At 35.7% G+C, this 24799-nt stretch overlaps 2 protein-coding genes and 2 long non-coding RNA genes across 4 annotated transcripts in view; 2 read left to right on the forward strand and 2 right to left on the reverse strand.

Annotated features, from left to right (window-relative positions):
- The window catches only part of Orc5 (origin recognition complex subunit 5), a 34615-nt gene extending 16184 nt beyond the window's left edge, over window positions 1–18431 (forward strand). Inside the window, exon 3 of the mRNA XM_075295570.1 lies at window positions 18060–18431. Coding sequence (XP_075151685.1) covers window positions 18060–18344 — 285 coding nt within the window. The 3' untranslated portion in view covers window positions 18345–18431. The remainder of the gene's footprint in view (window positions 1–18059) is intronic.
- LOC142225741 (uncharacterized) lies at window positions 12962–14859 on the reverse strand. The gene is made up of 2 exons (XM_075295569.1): window positions 13238–14859; window positions 12962–13152 (listed from the first exon to the last, which is right to left on the reverse strand). Exons 1-2 carry the CDS (start codon window positions 14636–14638, stop codon window positions 13081–13083), a joined length of 1473 nt encoding a protein of 490 aa, XP_075151684.1. The 5' UTR covers window positions 14639–14859; the 3' UTR covers window positions 12962–13080.
- Window positions 18432–19983: 1552 nt separating the features above from the next.
- Window positions 19984–20759, reverse strand: LOC142223234 (uncharacterized). Its single transcript, XR_012718642.1, has 2 exons — window positions 20425–20759; window positions 19984–20360 (listed from the first exon to the last, which is right to left on the reverse strand). It is a non-coding gene; the product is annotated as an uncharacterized LOC142223234 (long non-coding RNA).
- Window positions 20760–20958: 199 nt separating this feature from the next.
- Window positions 20959–22153, forward strand: LOC142223233 (uncharacterized). Its single transcript, XR_012718641.1, has 4 exons — window positions 20959–21101; window positions 21221–21386; window positions 21451–21546; window positions 21612–22153. It is a non-coding gene; the product is annotated as an uncharacterized LOC142223233 (long non-coding RNA).
- The last annotated feature ends 2646 nt before the right edge of the window (window positions 22154–24799 follow it).

The raw sequence follows: 24799 nt of genomic DNA on the forward strand, positions 1-24799 counted from the left end.
CTTAATTTTAATGGTCATATTGATTCGATGGTGAGTAAGGCGTATAGGGTTCTAGGATTCATAAAGCGTTGGGCGAAGGAGTTTTCGGACCCTCATGTTACAAAGAGGCTTTTTACTGCCCTTGTTAGACCCATTCTAGAGTATGGTTCTATCGTGTGGGATCCTCAGTATGAAGTTTACATTGATAGGATAGAATCGGTTCAGAAGCAGTTCTTGTTGTTCGCTTTGAAACACCTTCATTGGAACAGTGATTTTCATCTTCCTTCATATACTTCTAGATTGAGGCTGATTAATTTGCCTACTCTTAGGAGCCGATGTTGACGATGGACGATGTTGAGCTCCATGATGATGTATAGGTTAGTTAGTGGGGATATTCCATGCTCGGAATTGATATCTAGGATTAGGATAAATGTTCCTTTTAGGGCATCTAGGAATTACCAGTTTCTTTACATTGATTTTCAACGTTCGAATTATGCTTCTGTGGAGCCTATTCGTAGGATGTGCATTATTTTTAATTCAATCTATCATCTAGTTGACACTAACCTTAGTATTGATATAATGAAGTCAAGAATTTTAGCATATTTGGATAACTAATACATTAGTTTTATTGAATAACCACCCCGCCATGGTCCGGATCATGGTGTGTACGCTGGCCCTACGTCATGGGGAAGAGGCCCTCACGGTCGGAAGGGGCGGGAAAGTGGGCGATGGGACCGTTCGTATAAAAAAAAACACATATCCTCCTAGATATACTCCTTTCTCAGCAAAAGATTTCTAGTCATGGGAAATAATGAAATTGAAATCTTAAATGGAATCCTTCAAGGAAGTTGTCTCAGTCCAACAGTATTCAACATCTATACTAGTAGTCTTCACAGAATTGCTGATCGGAACAACCACATATTTCAGTTTGCTGATGATTTCGTAATCTTAACACATGACCATGATTTTGACAATGCAGTTAAAGTTCTTCAAAATAAAGTTTCGGGAGTTTGCGGCAATTTTTTCAGATCTCAAACTGAAAATTAATGAAGACAAATCGGCTGTAATGTACGTAGCTAAAGGAGCCAGGAAAACTCCATTAATATCGCTTAGAGGTAAATTAATAAAGCCAACTCTTTCAATCAAATTTCTGGGAAGAAAGATTACAAATAGCCTCTCGCTAAAAGAACACTATGATGATGTCGTGTACTCGTGTAGAAATTCATTAAATGCAATAAAAATGCTCACCACACTCAAATATGGACTTCATCCATCAATAGCAACAAATATAACCAAATCGATTATTTTTTTCAACGACTGAATATCTGATCTCCTCCATGGCTCATACACCAAAATACTTAAATAGAAGAATAACCACTTTTCAAAATCAAATATTAAAAAGAAACCTTGGTTTAACCAAAATCACACCAAATCATATTGTATATGCTTTGGCAGGAGTCTTACATCCACAACAAAGATATCAATATCTTGCGTCAAAAGAGATATTAAAGTTGAAAATACACAACAAAAAGCTTTATTGTAGTATTACATCAAACGCCACAAATAAACAAGTAAGGAAAGTCTAAAGTCGGGCGGGGCCGACTATACCCTGCACCACTTTGTAGATCTAAATTTTCGATACCATATCACATCCGTCAAATGTGTTGGGGGCTATATATAAAGGTTTGTCCCAAATACATACATTTAAATATCACTCGATCTGGACAGAATTTGATAGACTTCTACAAATCTATAGACTCAAAATTTAAGTCGGCTAATGCACTAGGGTGGAACACAATATTAGTAAAAAACCAGTAAGGAAAGTCTAAAGTCGGGCGGGGCCGACTATATTATACCCTGCACCACTTTGTAGATCTAAATTTTCGATACCATATCACATCCGTCAAATGTGTTGGGGGCTATATATAAAGGTTTGTCCCAAATACATACATTTAAATATCACTCGATCTGGAAGAATTTGATAGACTTCTACAAAATCTATAGACTCAAAATTTAAGTCGGCTAATGCACTAGGGTGGAACACAATGTTAGTAAAAAATAAAAAAATATGGGAAACGTTTAAATCTGAAGCAATTTTAAGGAAACTTCAAAAAAGTTTATTTATGATTTATCGCTCGATATATATGTATTAGATGTTTAGGAAAATTAGAGTCATTTTTACAACTTTTCGACTAAGCAGTGGCGATTTTACAAGGAAAATGTTGGTATTTTGACCATTTTTGTCGAAATCAGAAGAACATATATATGGGAGCTATATCTAAATCTGAACGGATTTCAACCAAATTTGGCACGCATAGCTACAATGCTAATTCTACTCCCTGTGCAAAATTTCAACTAAATCGGAGTTAAAAATTGGCCTCTGTGGTCATATGAGTGTAAATCGGGCGAAAGCTTTATATGGGAGATATATCCAAATCTGAACCGATTTCAAGCAAATTTGGCGCGCATAGTTACAACGCTAATTCTACTCCCTATGCAAAATTTCAACTAAATCGGAGCAAAAAATTGGCCTCTGTGGGCAAATGAGTGTAAATCGGGCGAAAGCTATATATGGGAGCTATATCTAAATCTGAACCGATTTTGCTGATATTTGGCAAGTTTTTCGAGACTCATAAAATATTCGGATGTACGGAATTTGAGGAAGATCGGTTGATATACACGCCAATTATGACCAGATCGGTGAAAAATATATATGGCAGCTATATCTATATCTGAACCGATTTTTTCCAAAATCAATAGGGATCGTCTTTGAGCCGAAACAGGACCCTATACTAAATTTTAGGACAATCGGACTAAAACTGCGAGCTGTACTTTGCACACAAAAATACATCAACAGACAGACAGACGGACAGACAGACAGACGGACAGACGGATATCGCTAAATCGACTCAGAATTTAATTCTAAGCCGATCCGTATACTAAAAGGTTGGTCTATGATTACTCCTTCTTGGCGTTACATACAAATGCACAAACTTATTATACCCTGTACCACAGTAGTGGTGAAGGGTATAAATATGTGAAACATTTAAATCTGAAGCAATTTTAAGGAAACTTCGCAAAAGTTTATTTATGATTTATCGCTCGATATATATGTATTAGAAGTTTAGGAAAATTAGGGTCATTTTTACAACTTTTGGACTAAGCAGTGGGGATTTTACAAGGAAAATGTTGGTATTTTGACCATTTTTGTCGAAATCAGAAAAACATATATATGGGAGCTATATCTAAATCTGAACCGATTTCAAATTTGTCACGCATAGCAACAATGCTAATTCTACTCCCTGTGCAAAATTTCAACTAAATCGCAGTTAAAAATTGGCCTCTGTGGTCATATGAGTGTAAATCGGGCGAAAGCTATATATGGGAGATATATCAAAATCTGAACCGATTTCAACCAAATTTGGCACGCATAGTTACAATGCTAATTCTACTCCCTATGCAAAATTTTAACTAAATCGGAGCAAAAAATTGGCCTCTGTGGGCAAATGAGTGTAAATCGGGCGAAAGCTATATATGGGAGCTATATCTAAATCTGAACCGATTTGGCTGATATTTTGCAAGTTTTTCGAGACCCATAAAATATTCGGATGTACGGAATTTGAGGAAGATCGGTTGATATACACGCCAACTATGACCAGATCGGTGAAAAATATATATGGCAGCTATATCTAAATCTGAACCGATTTTTTCCAAAATCAATAGGGATCGTCTTTGAGCCGAAACAGGACCCTATACCAAATTTTAGGACAATCGGACTAAAACTGCGAGCTGTACTTTGCACACAAAAATACACCAACAGACAGACAGACAGACGGACAGACAGACAGACAGACAGACAGACAAACAGACAGACGGACATCGCTAAATCGACTCAGAATTTAATTCTAAGATGATCGGTATACTAAACGATGGGTCTCAGACTTTTCCTTCTTGGCGTTACATACAAATGCACAAACTTATTATACAGATTGAAGTACAGATTGAACTAAATGCTTTTCCCTCAAACAAAAACACCATAAACAAAGAGTGCTTTCTAGCGATATATCGACAAAAAGTAAATGATCTCATGTCAGAAGGTTACCCTATTCTGGCTACCGATGCTTCTCCGATGGAAAACTCGACGGGTTGTTCAGTGTGCAATATTTCCACCAAAGAGAACTTCGCTTACAAAATTGCAGATAAAGTTTCCTCACTCACAGGAGAGCTACATGCAATTGAAAAAGCTGTAGACATAATTATTGAAGATGCGATCTTCACTGATAGCAAAAACGCCTGTATATTCTTAGGCAATAACACTCAGCACAATTATCTTATAAACGACATCCTAAGGAAGGTAAACAATTCTATGGTCCCAAAACTTACTTTAATATGGACACCATCTCATGTGGGTATTCCACCAAATGAATTGGCTGACCATTTCGCAAGACATGCTGCTGATTCTGGCTGTTTAATAGATTCTAAACACTTTGTTAAGGATGCACAAAATAAAATAAAAAATCTTCTGTGGAATGAATGGGTTGAAAACTAATAGACGGAAATAACAAACAAATACACATTTCTCAGCAACTTCTATTCGGAACCGCCGTCGAAACCATGGTACAAAAACTCAACTCTGGCACCAGAACATATCAAAATCATAAATAGACTTCTCTCGGGCTACGCGTATACCAGGGACGCTTTTGTTTAGCAACTTTTGTTATTGTGAAAAAAAAATGGAAAAAAAGGAATTTCGTGTTTTGATAAAATACTGTTTTCTGAAGGGAAAAAAATACGGTGGAAGCAAAAACTTTGCTTGATAATGAGTTTCCGCACTCTGCCCAGGGAAATCAACAATAATTAATTGGTATGCAAAATTCAAGCGTGGTGAAATGAGCACGGAGGACGCCCGAAAGAGGTGGTTACCGACGAAAACATCAAAAAAATCCACAACATGATTTTGAATGACCGTAAAATGAAGTTGATCGAGATAGCAGAGGTCTTAAAGATATCGAAGGAGTGTGTTGGTCATATCATTCATCAATATTTGGATATGCGGAAGCTCTGTGCAAAATGGGTGCCGCGCGAGCTCACATTTGACCAAAAACAACAACGTGTTGATGATTCTGAGCGGTGTTTGCAGCTGTAAACTCGTAATACACCCGAGTTTTTCCGTCGGTATGTGACAATGGATGAAACATAGCTCCATCACTACACTCCTGAATCCAATCGACAGTCGACTGAGTGGACAGCGACCGGTGAACCGTCTCCAAAGCGTGGAAAGACTCAAAAGTCCGCTGGCAAAGTAATGGCCTCTGTTTTTTGGGATGCGCATGGAATAATTTTTATCGATTATCTTGAGAAGGGAAAACACCATCAACAGTGACTATTATATGGCGTTATTGCAGCGTTTGAAGGTCGAAATCGCGGCAAAACGGCCCCATATGAAGAAGAAAAAAGTGTTGTTCCACCAAGACAATGCACCGTGCCACAAGTCATTGAGAACGATGGCAAAAATTCATGAATTGGGCTTCGAATTGCTTCCCCACCCACCGTATTCTCCAGATCTGGCCCCCAGCGACTTTTTCTTGTTCTCAGACCTCAAAAGGATGCTCGCAGGGAAAAATTTGGCTGCAATGAAGAGGTGATCGCCGAAACTGAGGCCTATTTTGAGGCAAAACCGAAGGAGTACTACCAAAATGGTATCAAAAAATTGGAATGTCGTTATAATCGTTGTATCGCTCTTGAGGGGAACTATGTTGAATAATAAAAACGAATTTTGATAAAAAAAATATGTTTTTCTTTACTAGACCGGGGACTTATCAGCCAACCTGTTAGTATTTAGCCTTGTAATGTGATATATTTTTAAGTGCAAGCATATAATGTTCATAAACTAGCATAATGTGTTTGGGACATATATGTTAATATGTTAGAACATATTATGTTTGGGACATAAAATGTTTGTAAATATAATATGCTTGGATGAAAACATATATTAATTTAGAAATAGACTATAAACATATATGTGTTTAGAAAGAGAGACATAAAGCGTATGCTGGAAGTAAAATAATGAAAGTAACCAATTGGCGCCTTAAAAATATATATACACAAAGAAAATTCCATTAAAGATTGGTTCAATACTATGTGTGAATATAAACAAGTATAACTTTACAGATTTGGAGTAAACATATATATGTTGTGATATAAGACCGCCAAAAATTGTATATGATTAAGTAAAAAGATTAAAATGAGTATTCGGAGAGAAAAAAATCAAATGATTCGTATACTTAAGAACCAAAAAAAAGGAATGACATTCATTCATATTCATGCACATAGTATCAGAAATAAAATTGATGAATTTCGATACATTTTTGAATGTTCTGAAATTGACGTTCTTTGTGTATCAGAAACATGGCTCCTACCGAACCAACAAAACTTATTTTTCAGCCTTAGAGGATACCAATTTATCGTGCAGATAGGGACAGTCATGGTGGAGGAGTGGCTATCTATGTGAAAAGAAACTTTGCATGCCGAATCTTAAAAAGATCAGGAGTTGGTGATGTTTCGGAATTTCTGTATGCTGAACTTACGAATAATAATAAGAAAGTACTTGTTGGTGTAGTCTACAGACCTAACAATAGAGTTGATCCAAGTACTTTCTTGGAACAGTTGGACCATTTATGTCTGTCTTACGAGGACATAGTTATATGCGGCGACTTTAATCAGAACGTGCTAAATGAAAATTTTATAGCATCCGAATTTTTATTTCTTGGTCTAACACTTGTGAATGATCGCACTCCAACTCATTATTCTAGAAACTCTAACTCGTTAATAGATTTATTTTTTGTTAGCAATAGAGACACGGTATTACTATATGATCAGATATCGGCACCCATGTTCTCTAAACATGATCTTTGTTTTTTAACTTTCGATTTTCAAACAGCCAAATCATCAAATACTTTTTCTTTTAGGGATTTTAGAAACATTGATATGTTTTCACTTAACCATGAGCTGTGTTGTATACCATGGAATGATATATTTTTCATAGCTGATATAGATGGGAAAATTCAGCTTCTTACAAATATACTTATATATCTTTATGACAAGTATGTTCCTTTGCGGACTAAGACTATCATCGACGCTCAGAATCCTTGGTTTGATGGCGAAGTGAAGCGTTTGATAAAGGAGAGAGATATTGCATTTGAGCGATGGAAAAGGTTTAAGGTTCCAGAATTTCATAATGACTACAAACATAAAAGAAATAGGGTTATTTGTGTTGTAAGGAACAAGAAATCTAAATATTATAGTAACAAATTTGAAAGTTCTGTCCATTCTAAAAATGTTTGGAAGCATATAAGGGAACTTGGGATTAGAAAAAATACAGAAGAGATTAGTGAAAATATCGACATAGATCAACTAAATACATCATTCGTAAATATCCCGATGTTGACGCCCATTCCTCAATATTATTCGGATGAAATATTGAATAATGACATTGATTCTCAACTTTATTTTAACTGTATTAGCGAGATTGAGGTAGCCAAGAGTATCACCTCTGTAAAATCTAACGCTATTGGTCCTGATGGGGTGGATCCAAAGTTTTTTCGAATACTAGTTCCAAATATTATTCCATACTTAACGCACATTTTTAATTCAATTATTATTCGTTCACATTTTCCGAGCACTTGGAAACATGCGAGAATAATACCTCTACCCAAAAATGAAAACGAATACCGCCCAATTGCGATACTTCCATATTTATCAAAGGGTTTTGAACATGTTGTAAGAAGTCAAAATGTTTATTTATAAACAGATCTACTAATCACTCTGTAGATTTAGGTATACATATTTCGAATCTTCCAATAGAAGTTGTAAAGAAGGCGAAAAATTTAGGAGTCATTTTTAATAATAAGCTAAACTGGGATGATCACATTGCCTCTGCTATTGGCAAGACATATGCAGCTTTGCGGAATCTATACATATGCCAACAAAGCACACCAGCACGTATCAGATTATTATTAGCGAAATCGGTATTAGTGCCTCGTCTCCTATATGCTTGCGAGTTGTTCTCCAATAGCAGCGGGAAAATGTTAAATAAACTTAGAGTGGCATTCAACAGTATTACAAGATATGTATTTCGTATACCTCGATAGGCTCATATATCTAATTATTCGAAACTAATTTTTGGGGTCTCTTTTGAAAACCTTCTAAAAATTCGGACATTAGTAAGTCTCTATAATATTATAAATTCCGGATCCCCACCGTATCTTTATGATTACATAAAATTTTGCCGGTCGGCTCGAGGCTGTTGGCTTATACAATTAAGACACACAAAGAACTTCTCAAATAAATTCTTTTTTTATACACTCAATTCGTCTTTGGAACAATTTACCCCAAGATATTCAAACTTCTACCAACATACGGCAATTCAAATGTAGACTTCATTCATATTTTCAGTAATCTTTTTTGCTCAACGATTTATTTACAAATTATAAAAAATTATAAAAAAAAAATAAATTTAAATTTTAAAATTTGCTTTATTTATTATTTTTGTTTTCTCTCTTTTTTATTAGTATATCTTTAAAAATTTATATATTTAAATGATACATAATAAGTTTTTGTAAATTCATAAACCTGCACTTTATATAAGAACCTAGTTCTTTTGTGTAGGCTATACCAAATAAAATAAATTGAATTGAATTGAATTCATTCGGAACCAAGAGAAAAGACATTTTAAAAAAAGCATGAGTTTTGTTTATCATTTTCGCATTACGGGCTCTTTTTTTTTGTTTCGTCAAAACAAATTGGAACGTACACTGAAAAAACAGTGGACCCACCAGGAAGAAAACTTTCGGTTAATTTTAGAAAATTTTGAATATTTGTAGAAAATTTTAACTAAACAGTATTACAAACGTTGGCATCACGCCGATGTCATAAAAATAATTAAATATTTTTCGACAAATACAAGAAAATTTATTAGACATAACTAAGTTTTTTCCCTCGTTAAAGAAAATTTTGTAGTTTGAAGAAAAAACTTGGAGTTCAAAATTGCAAGGATGTCTTTAGTGACATACGAAGTTCACGATGGACGCATTTTTGGTAAAATTTACAAATTTAAAGAAATTCTGAACTATTTTGTGGAAGACACGAATTTAGTTAATCTTTATGCTTCATTTGAGTATATTTTTTTCCTCGGGTTTAGTTAATATAACTAACGTACACAAAAAAGTATTAGAGTAAAGAAAACTTTCTCCAAACATAATATTTCTATGAACTAAAATAAAGTTAAATTGGCTTTAGTGAAATAGAGAGTTCACTTTTTTTTGGGTGTAGGACGAGTAAGTCAAAATATTCAAACAAAGGTAATTAAAGGGATCTTCATAAAAACTAACGAAAGGGCATTATACACTGAAAAATAGCATGCCCGGTTCCAAAGATTGTGTCTCTATTTTAAAAATTTTGGTATTGATTCCGAGCCAATGAAGCCGAGAATTCAAGTAAGGATACTTTTAAGACAATTCTCTTTTAAATGTGGGTTTTGTGTATTTGACTCTATGAAGCAAATTTTATTTTTTTCGCTTTTTAGCTTTTTTCATATGCTATAAAAAGTCCGTTAGAAACAATACAGTAGAAATTGTGCTATGTTTCAATAAAAACGTTTTTAAAAAGAAAAAACTTTATATTAGAGAAGCAAAACTTTATATATGCTAAGCAAAATTTTGTATTCTTATTTTAAGGACATGAAATCTTTGGCCACACGACAATATTTCAATGTGTTCTTTTTAGAGTTGTTACAGTAAAATGAAAACATTGGGAAACAGTGAAAAATTAAACAGTAAGATCTATAAAAACAAAGTTTAGTTCCTCTTTATTAATAAGTAGTCCAAGAGGAGTTGGCGGATACTTTCGAAAATAAAAGCGGACATTGAGTTTGAGTTTTGCCACTAAAATTATTTCTCATTTTAACGGCAAAACTCGCATCGGTAAAACCAGAATAACATTATAACTTTTTTAGGCAAATTGTGTTATAACTTGGTGGGGAATGATCCAAAGCAACAATTGAATAAGTTTATTTTCTTTAGAATAAATTATTAAAGAAAGCAAACAATTGTTCACACCTAAATAAATTTGTGTGTTGGTTAGTTAGGTTAGGTTAGGTTATGGAGGCTGACACGAATCCGAACTTGCGGGTTTGTGTCCACTTAGACCATAGTTGGTCCATTGCGATACCTCTAACTTCTTTCCATCTTCCTCCTCGTGTCCGTCTACTTCCGGCCGGAATGAGTCTATCGTATGATAATGTATCCTTTGGACGCGCCTAGTTCCTCCACCCCGAAGACTTGATGAAGACGAGGATATTCCTCATACTGCATACTCGCAAGTTGGTCATAGTCTGAAAGAAATAAGAGCCCAGTATCTTGTTTCTTGTGAAAGATAGTGCTGGACACTGGCACAGGAAGTGAAAAGAATCTTCCGTAGCATCGGGGTCCAGACACCACCTACAAATGTCATCATTCGCTAGACCTATCCTTACCATGTGTTTTCCCAAGGTGTTGTGTCCCGTTATGATGCCTATCATAGACCTTACATCCTCTCTCTGCAATGACATCAAGACTTCGGAGTTCCTAATATTATTTTCGTCCCATATCAGTTTGGTTTGTTCACAGCCAATAGAAGAAGCCCATCGTCTCTTCCATAAATCTTCATATTTGCTGTTGATCCTGTAAATAAACAAAGAGAGCGGAGGAAAAACGTCCGAAATGACGTTTTCCGTACCACCTGCCCCTTTCTTAGCCAGTATATCTGCCTCTTCATTCCCAGCTATACCATAATGTCCAGGTACCCAGCACAGAGTTAGATTATGCTGTTCAGTGAGAACCCTAAGCTCTCTACGACAGCGGCTGACCACCTTTGACCTTATGTTCGTACTGCTCAGGGCCTTTATAGCTGCCTGACTATCGATGAAAATGCTGATATCGCATCTAAATAACGTCCTCATCGATATAAGTTCAGCAGCTTTTGCAATAGCAAATATCTCGGCCTGGAAAATGCTGCATTGTTCGTCCAACTTAAAGGACTCCTTAAGTTCTAACTCCTTGCAGTATATTCCGCTGCCTAGACCCTCGGTCATTTTGAGCCGTCAGTATAGATGTTGAGATTCCCAAAGTGTATCCTGTTTTCGTCCCAGTCCTCTACGCTTGGGATAATTGATTCCAGGTCACTCTCAAACATGTACCATGACGCCATATAGTCCGTTCTTATATGTCGTCTGGCATACAATATCAGTTCAGTGTGTCTACAGCTCGTGCTCTCCAAAGAGTCCAGGCCCTTCAGTCTGATCAATTTGACCTCCGCAGTCCTCCTAATATGCAGGTCCAGTGGGCATATCCCCATCAATACCTCCAGTGCAGATGTGGCCGTTGTCCTCATTGCCCCGGTCATGTAGATAAGGGCCGTTCTATTTATCCTGCCCAATCTCTGTATATGATTGTGGTGGTTAGTGATGGGCCACCAGACATGATATCCATACACAGCTACTGGCCTTATTACAGCTGTGTACAGCCAGTTGAAAAGGGACGGTTTCATTCCCCACCTCTCCCCAACAAGCTTCTGACACGCGTATAATGCTGCATAGGTCTTCTTCATACGATCCGCTACATTCTCGAGCCAATTTAGCCTCGAGTCCAGTACAATCCCCAGGTAACGTGCCGATTTCGAGAGTGTCAATCTCGTACCCTGAAATTCTGGATCTTTGTATCCATCCAGTCTCTTTCTCCTTGTAAAGAGCACCAATTCCGTTTTCCTTGGATTTACTCCTAGTCCACCACCACTAGCCCATTCCGCTAGAGACTTCAGTGACTCGCTCATCACGTCCGAGATCGTATCCAAGAATTTGCCTGAGACCATTATGACAATGTCATCCGCGTACGCCACCACTTTTATGCCCCTATTACTCAGGGCGCTAAGAATCTCATCCACTATAATTAGCCAGAGCACAGGTGATATCACTCCTCCCTGAGGAAGTCCTCTCGTTGTCGGTTAGCATCTGCCAATTCCGCTTCGATGTTCCTATGGTGTAGCATTGCCTCAATCCAGTTCGTTACGATCTCGCTTATACCATTCATCTCCAGAGTACTACTTTCTCGATTTTTGTGTTATTGTAGGGACCTTCAATATCCAGAAAAGCCGCCAATGTGTATTCTCCGTACGCTTTCGATTTCTCAATATAATGCACTACAGAATGTAGCGCAGATTCCACCGATTTACCCATCAAATATACATGTTGGCAGCTTGACAGTCTCTTATCCAATTTATTCCTTAGATGGTTATCCAAGACTCTCTCTAGAGTCTTCAATAAGAATGATGTCAAGCTGATAGGTCTGAAGTCTTTGGCTGTTCCGTATACTATTCTACCTGCTTTGGGAATAAAAATTACTTTAACCCTTCGCCAAGCCTTGGGTATATACCCGTGCTCCAATGACGCCCTGAAAAGTCCCACATAAGTGTCCCCCAGGATATCGAAAGACTCCTGCAGCATACTCTTGGTGCTTTCTGTTTCGTGGTCGACTGATGGGGCATGACTTGACAAAGGATCGTGCCAGCCAGTGTTCCAAATCATTTGCCACCCTTTCAATGTCGTCGGGTCCGGTAATCATTCTATCCATACTCAAAGTCGGCGCCTTTACCAAATGGTGCCTGAATTTGTTCCAATTTATCCTCCTTGGGTTTCTAAATTCGTCAGCAGATTTCCTATATCCTGTTCCTAACTTGAATTCTATATATTTATGGTCCGAGTAGCTCATTTCCTTGGACACTTTCCAGTCCGATACTGTAATCTTACTTGTAAGATTGCTGAATGTCAGGTCGAGCACCTCTCTTCGCGTACGGGTTTCGAAAGTATGTCCTTTTCCTCGGTTATGCACCACTAACTGATTTTCAAGAAAGTATTCCGATGACACAACTAATTGTCTCGCCCCCATACTTATGATCATTGCTGTCTGATCTCTATCACAGAATTGATTCAAAAAGAAACACTTTATATCCTTTTGTACCAGGACACAGGTCCTTATTTTATTTATATTCGCATGGAAGTTCTTATAGTTACTATGCTCCAGTCCCATCACCGCTCCTTTGTTTATCCATGGTTCCTGCACCAGGGCGATATCTATTTCGTTCCTAAGTAAATGGAGGATAAGATTAGTTGAAGCCAGCTCACAATGATGCAAATTTACCTGAAGTACCTTCAGCATCATTTACTTACAGGGCCTGTTTTTAATCTTTCCTCCGCTCCCTTAATAGGTCTTACAATAGCGCTGCTAAGGCCTACGCTGAATCGATGGCTGTTTGTCTCTAGCCTCTCCAAGGTCTCCGTGTTCACCGCCATGACAACACTTCTGCCTGCGTCGGTGGGGGGATCCATTTTCAATATCGCCCAGTCGTCTGTTGGGTAATTTCTCCTGTTTTGGGCTTTTAGCAACCCTAGTAGGCGATCTTGCGGCAAGATGGGCCCCGTTATGAAGACCCTCACTCTGGGTTGTGTCTTCACTTCCTCTTCGGGAATGACTCTTGGTTTGGCTCCCTCCCACAGTTGCAAGCCCTCTAGGGCTCCCTTCAGCCAGACAAGGGTTTCCTCCGTCTTGCAGTGTAGGATTTTATGTCCCTGCTTTGACTGTATGTTGCCAAAAAAAGGTGCATCATCCTCCTCTTGGCGTATCCTTTCCGATACCTCAAATAGTAATTTACTCTCCAGTATTCTCCAATTCTCTTCCTTAATTTTCCTGTCCCTATTAGAGTCATCTACTATTGCCACCTTTATACAGCCCTCGTTATATAAATTCTTCCCCTGGTCCTTTCGGGGTTTTTTGACCATAGTGACCTCCGTAGAATTCGTATCCTTCGTCCTGTTCCTCTTGTGGCGTCCAATTTCCTCGGAGTCAGGGTTTAGTGACACATCCTCTGCCGGAATTATAGATCCATTCGATTTCTCGGCGGGATTTCGAGCTAGGCTCGGCATTCCTTTCGAGGCCTCTAATGGACTGGACGCACACAATATCTCCGTACTATCTATCTTTCCCCTAGCCTGGGTGAGGGAAGACGAGCTTGGCTCATCTACCCTACTTTTCTTGCCTCCCTCTTCAGCTATGGCTAAATCGGCGCAAGTGGTTGAGCGAAAGTTCAATATAGGGTCATACCCATTTCCATATTTTATATTACCTTCCATAATCTCCTTGTTAGTGAGCTCCCACTTCCTTATCGTCTCATTTGCCTTAAAAAGCCGCCTTTTGTCGCCCTCAAACATATCTGCCTTTCCCGCTAATTTCTGCCTCAATCTAAAGGCCTCTCTAATCCTTAGAAAGAAGAAGGAATCAGACGATGAAATGCCGTCTGACCGATCTTCGGCGTCTACTTCCACATCCCTCATCGCCTGCACCAGCGACCCAGTCACACTGGTCGATGCTTGTATTATCGAGCCCTCCATGCGTCTCAGGTGCTCCTCGACCAACCTCTTTGCGTTCGTCAGTCGCAAGGTCTCCATATCGGACAGTGTGTCTTTCTTCGACAGTCTTCGAATGCACAATCGCGCATTCTTCAAAGACGACTTCGAAGAAGTTGATGACGCATTTGAAACCGTATCGTCTCTAAAAGTCTCATTAGATCTCATGCTACGATTTTAACTCATTTCGATCTAAATTGTCCGTAAAAAGGGAAAAAACTTAAAACTTAGAAAAGAAAGATAACTAATACTACACGGGTAGTCATGAGACGTGAACACTCTTACTATCAATATCAACGCCATCTATCGACGAGTAGTGAAATTCAATGTACATATGATTATTAAACATATCTCCGAACATCATATGCTGGCACTGTGTTGGTTGTAAAATTATTGTTTCGAATTTAAATATAATGTGCTTTTGAATGGTTATCGTTAACTTTAGGATTCGATGGAAAAATATTTATATATTACTCGACTTCACATTCTTCCTTTGTAAGAGTTTTTTGAATTTCTTCGAAAATTTCAAACTTGTGTACAAACCCCTTTTTTGTTACAAATTATTTATTTTTGCAATAAACAATAATATATGATTTGAAAGCAGTCCATTTCGTTTATATCAAGCACTGTTCTTTTCTGAAATTAAGTCTTTTATAAGACACACTTTACAGTTTCGTAGTAAAAAGTTAATATAGTAGTATGTAATGTTGAACACCTGTTCGGGATATTCCGAAAGTATTTGGAATATAAAGGGTGATTTGTTAAGAGCTTGATAACTTTTTAAAAAAAAAAAACGCATAAAATTTGCAAAATCTCATCGGTTCTTTATTTGAAACGTTAGATTGGTCCATGACATTTACTTTTTGAAGATAATTTCATTTAAATGTTGACCGCGGCTGCGTCTTAGGTGGTCCATTCGGAAAGTCCAATTTTGGGCAACTTTTTCGAGCATTTCGGCCGGAATAGCCCGAATTTCTTCGGAAATGTTGTTGTCAAAGCTGGAATAGTTGCTGGCTTATTTCTGTAGACTTTAGACTTGACGTAGCCCCACAAAAAATAGTCTAAAGGCGTCAAATCGCATGATCTTGGTGGCCAACTTACCGGTCCATTTCTTGAGATGAATTGTTCTCCGAAGTTTTCCCTCAAAATGGCCATAGAATCGCGAGCTGTGTGGCATGTAGCGCCATCTTGTTGAAACCACATGTCAACCAAGTTCAGTTCTTCCATTTTTGGCAACAAAAAGTTTGTTAGCATCGAACGATAGCGATCGCCATTCACCGTAACGTTGCGTCCAACAGCATCTTTGAAAAAATACGGTCCAATGATTCCACCAGCGTACAAACCACACCAAACAGTGCATTTTTCGGGATGCATGGGCAGTTCTTGAACGGCTTCTGGTTGCTCTTCACTCCAAATGCGGCAATTTTGCTTATTTACGTAGCCATTCAACCAGAAATGAGCCTCATCGCTGAACAAAATTTGTCGATAAAAAAGCGGATTTTCTGCCACTGATTTTGGTAATAAAATTCAATGATTTGCAAGCGTTGCTCGTTAGTAAGTCTATTCATGATGAAATGTCAAAGCATACTGAGCATCTTTCTCTTTGACACCATGTCTGAAATCCCACGTGATCTGTCAAATACTAATGCATGAAAATCCTAACCTCAAAAGAATCACCCTTTACGTAAAAAAAATTATAAAATTTAATAATTTCTTCTACAATGTTTGTATTACAGAAAAAGGTGCTAAGAACTAAAAAACTCATGGAAGTGAGAAAAATGTGAGGGAATATACAATTAGGCAGAAAAAAAATTTGAGCACAATCTTCTTTGGGAGAAAATTCTTCTAAGCATATAATATTTTTGGGTTCAAAATGTTTCCAAACATATTATATGTTCACATAATAACATATAGTTTTTTGGAAGACAACATTATTGAATTTGGATGGAAAAATACATAATGTTTGGAACTTAGACTACCCAAACATATTATATTGTTTTGTGGGAACTACCTTCCCAACACTTCCATTTTATTTACTTGTTAATTTAAAATATTACATTATCTTAGCATGCTTTGCATAGTTGGTAAAAATATCTTTCGGCATTTTTTAAAATAAAATTTTTAGTTTTCGTTTTGAAATTAAAAGATATATAAATGTTTGGGCAATACCCAAAAATGTATATGCTTGAAGCAAAATATGTTTGGGAGTATATGTTACAGAAGCGATTTTTTGTGAGGGTGTACAAATTAGAAACCAAATACTCTTCAAAATTATTTTTTTATTTCTTTTACGATATCAAAATAATTTATATCATTTTTGGTTTTAAAGTAATGCGGATCTAAGAATTTTGAATTATTCAATTTTTTGATATTTATACCAATTCATGATAAAATTTTACCAGAATTTTAAGGTAAAATTTTGGAATATTTATTTTAATTTGGCTTCGTGCCCTATGTACAATTTCTTTAATATACAAAGAATTTTTATAGTCGATATCTGCTAAATCTCTAATTCCAATATAACTTTTTTTTTAAATTATGTATTTTTTTAATAGAATATTTTATGTTAAATATATTATATCAGAATTATAGTCCGCCGAACTAGAGCAATCAGTCTCCTATAGTTATTGCAATCTTTTTTAACTGAGGTCTCATAGGATCCATCATCGATTATTCTTTGCGGTCGCACTATAACCCTTCAACATTTTCATAATTATCGTGTCATCATAGAAACTTAACACAATAAACCCTTCACTAGGTATATTAAGAATTAATGGACAATAGCTGTTAATCGTTGCACAATATTCAATTTTCTGAATAACACATCTCTTTATGATGTTAACTTCCCATAAAATTAAAACTTTTGAAAAAGTGGCACGCATTACTGGAAAAGTAGCACAAAATCATAAAAAATATCGCATTTAGTGACACCTGCCAAAAAAAGTGGCAAATTTGCCACAAAATTAGCAAAACGGTTGCGCCGTCCCCTAGATATAGAAAAATTACGTACTCTATATTCATTTCATAACCTCCTCCACGTTCCCTATAAATTTCAAGTAAATCGACGTTTCGAATTTTCACTATTTGCCTTCCCAGATCAGATATAAAAAAAAATCATTACCCTGTATTAAGGCTGAGCGCTGACCGATTCAATGTTTAACTCAACGACAAGGAACTTTTTTATAGTATAGTCCGACTGTGTTGCACTTTACGGTGAAACCATTTATAGAAGCTTTGTAACACCCAGATATGTCACCAGCATTACCAAACGCTGTTGATTCACCGCCAAAAACTTTTTGGTGTTCGTCGAAACCTGTAAGCAAGGCGGAAATGCCAACTAATGCACCACTGTGGCTACCAAAAAACTTATATTGCGTATGTTATATTGTTGAATTTTTCACAAGTTTAACCTTAAACATTTTTACGACAAATCAATAAAAAAACACATTTATGCACCACTGTGGCTCCCCAAAATCTTATATTGCGTATATTGTTAATTTTATATTGCGTATATTTTCGAAATTTTATCCTTAAACATTTTTACGACAAATCAATAAAAAAACACATTTCATTCTCTTCTCTACTATAGGTTGTAGAAAAAATGTCGACATCTCTGGGCCCTAAGTCATTCAATCTTGATCGCTTGCTAGCTATATTTTATGCCATTCTGGATGAAAAAGTTGGCCTGACTTGTAACTTACTATCGCAGATATCAACGTTACTGCATCTAAAGCTCTTAGCATTTGTAAGTGGTGAAAATAATATAATGGATGGTTCTGCACGCCTTCAATGCACTGTTGGGCTTGAACTTACTTTGTATATAGGAAAAATGGTTGGATTCAATGTTTATCAATATTTGTGCGATTTTATTTAATTTTTTTTATTTCAAAAAGTTATTGTTAGCAAAATAATAATAAAATATTTTTGGAAACATAATAAACTGATAAAAAGCTTTTTAAAAGAGGTAACTTTATTTAAAAAAAATGTCGGTGTCTGGTACTACGTACACATTTTGTTCGAAAATTTCGCAAAGTAGATTTGGGTAAAAATTGCAATTGATATCAGTAGATTCAGAAAAATGCATGAAATTTTTATTTGAATCGATAGTATAATTAATGTTTGAAGATTTAATGTTCCATGCAAATAATTCCATTGTTACGCGTGCTGTGTGGCATGTGGCACCGTCTTGCTGAAGCCACATGTCATGCAAGTCAAGCTCTTGCATTCTGAGAAAAAAAGTTGGATATCACCCACGATAGCGATTCACATTTACTTTACGATTCGCACTACACACAAAAAATATCTCCAAAATAGTTCCTAACTTTAAATGAAAAAAATCATCAGTTAAGTTCCTAATTGGTATAAGGAATATGTACACAGAAAAATATTTCAACAAAATATTTCCAATTAAAAAGTTAATTGAAGCTGAAAACTTTTTTCAAATTTTTAAGCGAACTGGAAAAATCAATATATTTAATCATTTATTTATTTATTTAATCAACCAATTTAATTAATTACAAAATTAATTGATATAATTAACTTTTTAATCAAACTAGAAAGAAAAAGTCAATTACGTCATTGATTGAAAATTTTTAAATTTTTATTTAAAAAAATAATTGATCCAATTAATATCTATAATCATACTCGGAAGACTAAGTCAGTTAAAATGATTGAATTTTTAATAACAAAATAATATTCGTTGTTTTGATCTCAGCTTTAAAACCAATGCGTTGACTAAACTACAAATTTGATAATCAAAATAAAAACAAAATAGAAACAAGTAAGTAAAGTCGAAAGTCCGGCGGGGCCGACTATATTATACCCTTCACCATTATGTAGACCAAAAATTGTGGTACCATATCTGATTTATATCTGAAAAGATTTGGAGACAATTTCTTGTACTTCTACAAAATCGCTAGAATTAAAAATTAAATCGGCTAATACCCTGGAATGAAAACAATGTTAGTAAAAACAAGTATTTACGGCCGTAAGTTCGGCCAGGCCGAATCTTATGTACCCTCCACCATGGAATGCGTAGAAACTTCTGCGAAAGATTGTCATCCACAATTGAATTACTTGGGTTGTAGTAATACTTACCGATGGCAAGGTATCTTAAAACTTAACATCGTCTTCTAAATTGTAAGTTAGTCCCTACGGGATATATACTAGACAATAAAAGGCCGATTAAATACCTGTATAATTCAGTTCTTGATCGGAATATATAGGGGAGTCTATAAATAACTACCAACCGATATGAACTGTTGCCTGGTAATTAGAGAGCCAGAAGTGAAATATGGTGGCTATATACAATTATGAGCCGATATGGACCAATTTTTGTGTGATTGGATCGATATGAACCAAGCTTGGCCCTCCAAGAGACCCCGCAAGCAAAATGTGGATATCGGTATATATGGGGGCTATATACAATTATGAACTGCTATGGACCAATTTTTGTTGGATTGGGGATCGATTTATCTGGGGACTATATATAACAATAGACCGAAATGGACCAATTTTGGTATGGTTGGTAACGGCCATATTTTATTTTGATAAAAATGAATAAATTATACAAAATTAATAGAATTTTGGCTTTGACTTTCAATTTGAAGTGGGGATATCATTCATACAAATTTAGGTTGAAAAGTATTTGCAACGATGTTAATTTTGAATTTGACTCGCATCGAAAATTATTTGACAAATTATTGAGTAGCGATGCATTTCAATTTGAGGATAACACTTGAGATATTATTGTTAATGTGTTGAATTTCACTGTTGAGGGTAATGTCTGTTTTTTGTTGAGAACAACATACCAAATTTCGACCTGGTCGGATAAAATTTGCTCCTCCAAGAGGCTCCGGAGGTCAAATCTGGAGATCGATTTATTTGGGGGCTAATTATAATTATGGACCCATATGAAGCAATTTTTGCATGGTTGTTAGAGGCCATATACTTACACCACGTATCAAACTTCAACCGGATCGGATGAAATTTGCTCCTTCACGAAGCTGTGGAGATCAAATCTGGGGATCCGTTTATTTGGGGCTATATATAATTATGGAACGGTTTGGACCAATTTTTGCATGGGTGTTAGAGGCCATATATCAACACCACGAACTGAATTTCAACCGGATCAGATGAAATTTGTTCCTCAAAGACGCTTCGATGGTCAAATCTGGGGATCGGTTTATATGGGAGCTATATATAATTATGGACCAATTTTAGCGTGAATGTTAGAGCCCTGCCAGCATTTCAAAGTTCCATTTCATCCTCATCGCTACCACAGACTCGTAATGCGTCGTCCAGACTATAAGTTTTTTGCGGAATGTCTCTGTTTGGTAGGATGAAATGGAACTTTGAATGCTGGTAGGGCTCTAACATTCACGCTAAATTTGGCACTTGTTTTTTTATCTGCTGACACGACGAGACGTAAATTTTTGTTTTTTTCTGAATCTTGCGTTTATTTTGAGAGATTAGTTGGGTAATCGTTTGTATGGGCTGTCGTATGTCAAAAAGAAACAGCTGACATGCCACGCTACGCTTACGACCCGTTTTTGGATGCATAACCAGACCTTTACAACCCAATAAACACAAGATGAGCGTTTTTCAAATGCAACAACTTTTCAGTTTGAGGGTAAATATAATTTTCAACATAAATTCAACTTGACTTGAAATAACTCATCTTCAATACATCTTCAAATTGTTTGCGAATTACTTCCAATTTGCCAAAATGTTGACGAAATCTTTGAAAAGGTGTTGAAGATAATATGAGAAAACTTTGACAAAACACTACCCTAAAATGCAACGAAAAAACCATGTGGTTTTTAATACTTATTTGTGCAACGAAGTTCGTGGTCAATTGCAAGAAATAAAAAACTGGAAAATTTTTGACAAATAACCAAATAGTTTATAAAAATAGGTAAGTGAAAATAATAAATGAAATAAAACTTTAAGGAAGTCACTAAATGTATATCTCTTTGCAGAAAACTAAAATTATGGAGTCTACGTTCTTGAAAACATTAAAACGCTGACCGATGAAAAAATGGTGGACAATTAACTGGAACTGCTTCAAAAAGTTGGTACGTCAATATGAAAAATTAAATCAAAACTTTAGAGAAGTCACTAAATTTAAATCTCTTTGCAGAAAACTAAAATCTTTGGATGCTACATTCTTGCAAACATTAAGAAGCTGACCAATGAAAAATGAATGGCTTATCGACAAGAAAAAGTTTCCAGGAACATTATAAGTGCAACCAATTAAAATGGTTAAAAACAACAAATTGTTGAAATCAACAACTTCTGGATGAAAATGTGCATCACATCGTCAGTTTAATTCATATGCTATTATCAGTTTAAAATGGATATTTTGTGAATTCCTTCTGCTGGAAATCAATTCTAACACGCGGTCCTGTACGTTCCTAATTTCAAATTGCCCGCATGTTAATAAATTGTAATGCTGTTTTATGACACCAAAAGGAAGGAAATCGAATTATCAATGCAAAAGTGTTTACTAATAATGTTTAAGATATTTAACGTTTTGTTGTTTGTTTTTTTTTGTTCTTATTTGTTGATATGTTTAATAAGATTATTATTTATCAATTGGTACTGTAGTGTATTATGTAGTGTAGTGTATTATTATATATTTTATTTTGATAAAAATGAATAAATTATACAAAATTAATAGAATTTTGGCTTTGACTTTCAATTTGAAGTGGGGATATCATTCATACAAATTTAGGTTGAAAAGTATTTGCAACGATGTTAATTTTGAATTTGACTCGCATCGAAAATTATTTGACAAATTATTGAGTAGCGATGCATTTCAATTTGAGGATAACACTTGAGATATTATTGTTAATGTGTTGAATTTCACTGTTGAGGATAATGTCTGTTTTTTGTTGAGAACGCGATTTTCTCAACAATTTCTCAACTTGAATATTACCCTAATCCTTTGAAAAAATGTTTGAAAAATTGTTGAAATTTAGCATTTTTCAAACGTTTGTGTTTATTGGGAATGTAGGCAATGGATACGAATTGTCGGCGATGACTAAATAATCGGTAAATGTGTTATCGATCCCATAAACATGAAGCAGTATCGATTATGCCTTCGGACTTATCTTATAATGTGGCCAATATATGGGACAAGTTCGACACGACCACATGTCGGATAAACTTATAGTCTGGACGGCGCATAAGTGACACTACAACAATCGCCAACTGTGATGGCGGAAACGTATAAAAAATTAGGAAATGTACATGAAAGTAATCACTATTGTTACAAGGGCCAATTTATATTTTGTGAAATACCAAGGGCAACTAGCTTATTATAATTTATTTAAATAAAAACGAAAACGAAGTGCTGAAAACGAATTAACTTTCTTTAAAATTGTGAAAGGTATATTGGTAAAGAATTTTCGACTTTCCGAATGGAATAAAGTGATAGTTTTTCAGATATTTTATCACCATGCCACGTCAAAAACAATCGTATACGACATCCAAAACTCGTCGGAAAAGCGCCGTCACTATTGAGAAGTTGTACCACGCCAACTTACTACGAAGAAGTATGGCATGAGTGCAATTATTAGGTGCCCTTCTGGATACATTTAGAAGGACGCCAATAAGAGCCCCTTCAAACAATCAGAGAAAGTGCATTTTAAGATAGTTGTAAAATAATCATTGTGGTCAAGTAAAACACGATTGTTTAGATGTTTATTAATTTTATGAAACATTTATAAATTCTCATAAATATAACATTTATACGACTATCACATCACATTTAACATATCTTTATGCATTAATAAAAGATTGATGTTGAGTTACAAGCTGCAAGTTACATGTTGTAGTGTCTATCAGCCAGTGCTTTTATTCCCCACGGGGGCAGCGTGTCTGGAAAAATATTTGAAAAACTATCACTTTATTCCATTTGTAAAGTCAAAAATTGTTCACCAATATATCGTTTTTATATAAATAAGAAGCAGGTTGCTTGGTGTTTCACAAAATATAAAATGGCTCTTGTAACAATAGTGATGGTAAAATACTTTCATGCGAATAGTGATGGCAAAATACTATCACAGTTGGCGATTGTTGTAGTGTCACTTACGAGTCTGTGGTAGCGATGAGGATGAAATCGAACTTTGAAATGCTGGCAGGGTATAAATACAACATTTATACCACTTTCACAATACGTTTAACATAATTGTTTCATTAATAATAGAATGATATTGATCTACAAGTGGCAAGTTACATATTGCAACGTCTATCAGCCAGTGTTTTTATTCCCGATGGAGGCAGCGTGTCTGTAAAATATCTGAAAAACAATCACTTTATTCCATTTGGAAAATCAAAAATTGTTCATCAATATACCTTCTACAATTTTAAGCGAAATAACTATGTTTTCAGCACTTCATTATCGATTTTATTTAAATAAATTATAAGAAGCTAGTTGCGCTTGGTGTTTCACAAAATATAAAATGGCTCTTCTAACAGTGATGGTAAAATACTTTCATGTACATTTTGTACTTTTTGATATGCTTCTCCCATCACAGTTGGCGATTGTTGTAGTGACATTTACGAGTCTATGGTAGCGATGAGGATGAAATGGAACTCTAAAATGCTGGCAGGGCAGGCACGCGGCCTCCATCGAGAATAAACACACTAGTAGACGCTACAACATGTAGCATGCTACTTGTCACTCGACATCATTCTTTTATTAAAAAAAAAGTATGCTAAATGTGATGTGATAGTCGTATAAATGTTATATTTAGAAGAAATTAATATTTATTAATTTATAATAATATTAATTAATTTATATAATATTTATAAATTTATTTTAAAAGGCACCTAATAATTGCACGCATGCGATACTTTTTTGTAGTAACTTTGTGTGGTACAAATTCTCAATAGTGCGAGGAGTCTTGGATATCGTATACGGCTGTTTTCGACATTGTGGGGATTTTTGCCACAATTCTGGATTAGATTTATATATTTCTTAAATTTCCAACCAGAATTGACTATTCATCTCTAATTTATTTGCAGAAATGCCTGTTTTTATTGTGAAAATCAATTTAGACAAAACCTCCAATTTGCAGGGTGCCCAGGGTTATTGCAGTTTTTACAAAATGGTTCTGTCGTGTCAGATCTCTGCCTCTGACATTCACCAGACCCGTGATTATTTTCATATTTTACACATCTGTATGCCGAATGGCAATTTCGGGCATTATGACTGAAATGTTGACACCTACGACATTGTCCCTGCCAGCATTTCAAAGTAAAAACAAGTATATACGGCCGTAAGTTCGGCCAGGCCGAAGCTTATGTACCCTCCACCATGGA

This window comes from Haematobia irritans, chromosome 2, assembly GCF_050003625.1.
Source record: "Haematobia irritans isolate KBUSLIRL chromosome 2, ASM5000362v1, whole genome shotgun sequence".
In the NCBI taxonomy this organism is placed as follows: Eukaryota; Metazoa; Arthropoda; class Insecta; order Diptera; family Muscidae; genus Haematobia; species Haematobia irritans.

Excerpts from the sequence above, each read along its gene's own strand:
- LOC142225741 (XM_075295569.1), bottom strand. The coding sequence starts at position 14,638 with ATGAGATCTAATGAGACTTTTAGAGACGATACGGTTTCAAATGCGTCA. Across the intron at positions 13,153-13,237 it reads AAAGATTAAAAACAGGCCCT|GAACGAAATAGATATCGCCC; the intron begins GTAAGTAAATGA and ends CCATTTACTTAG.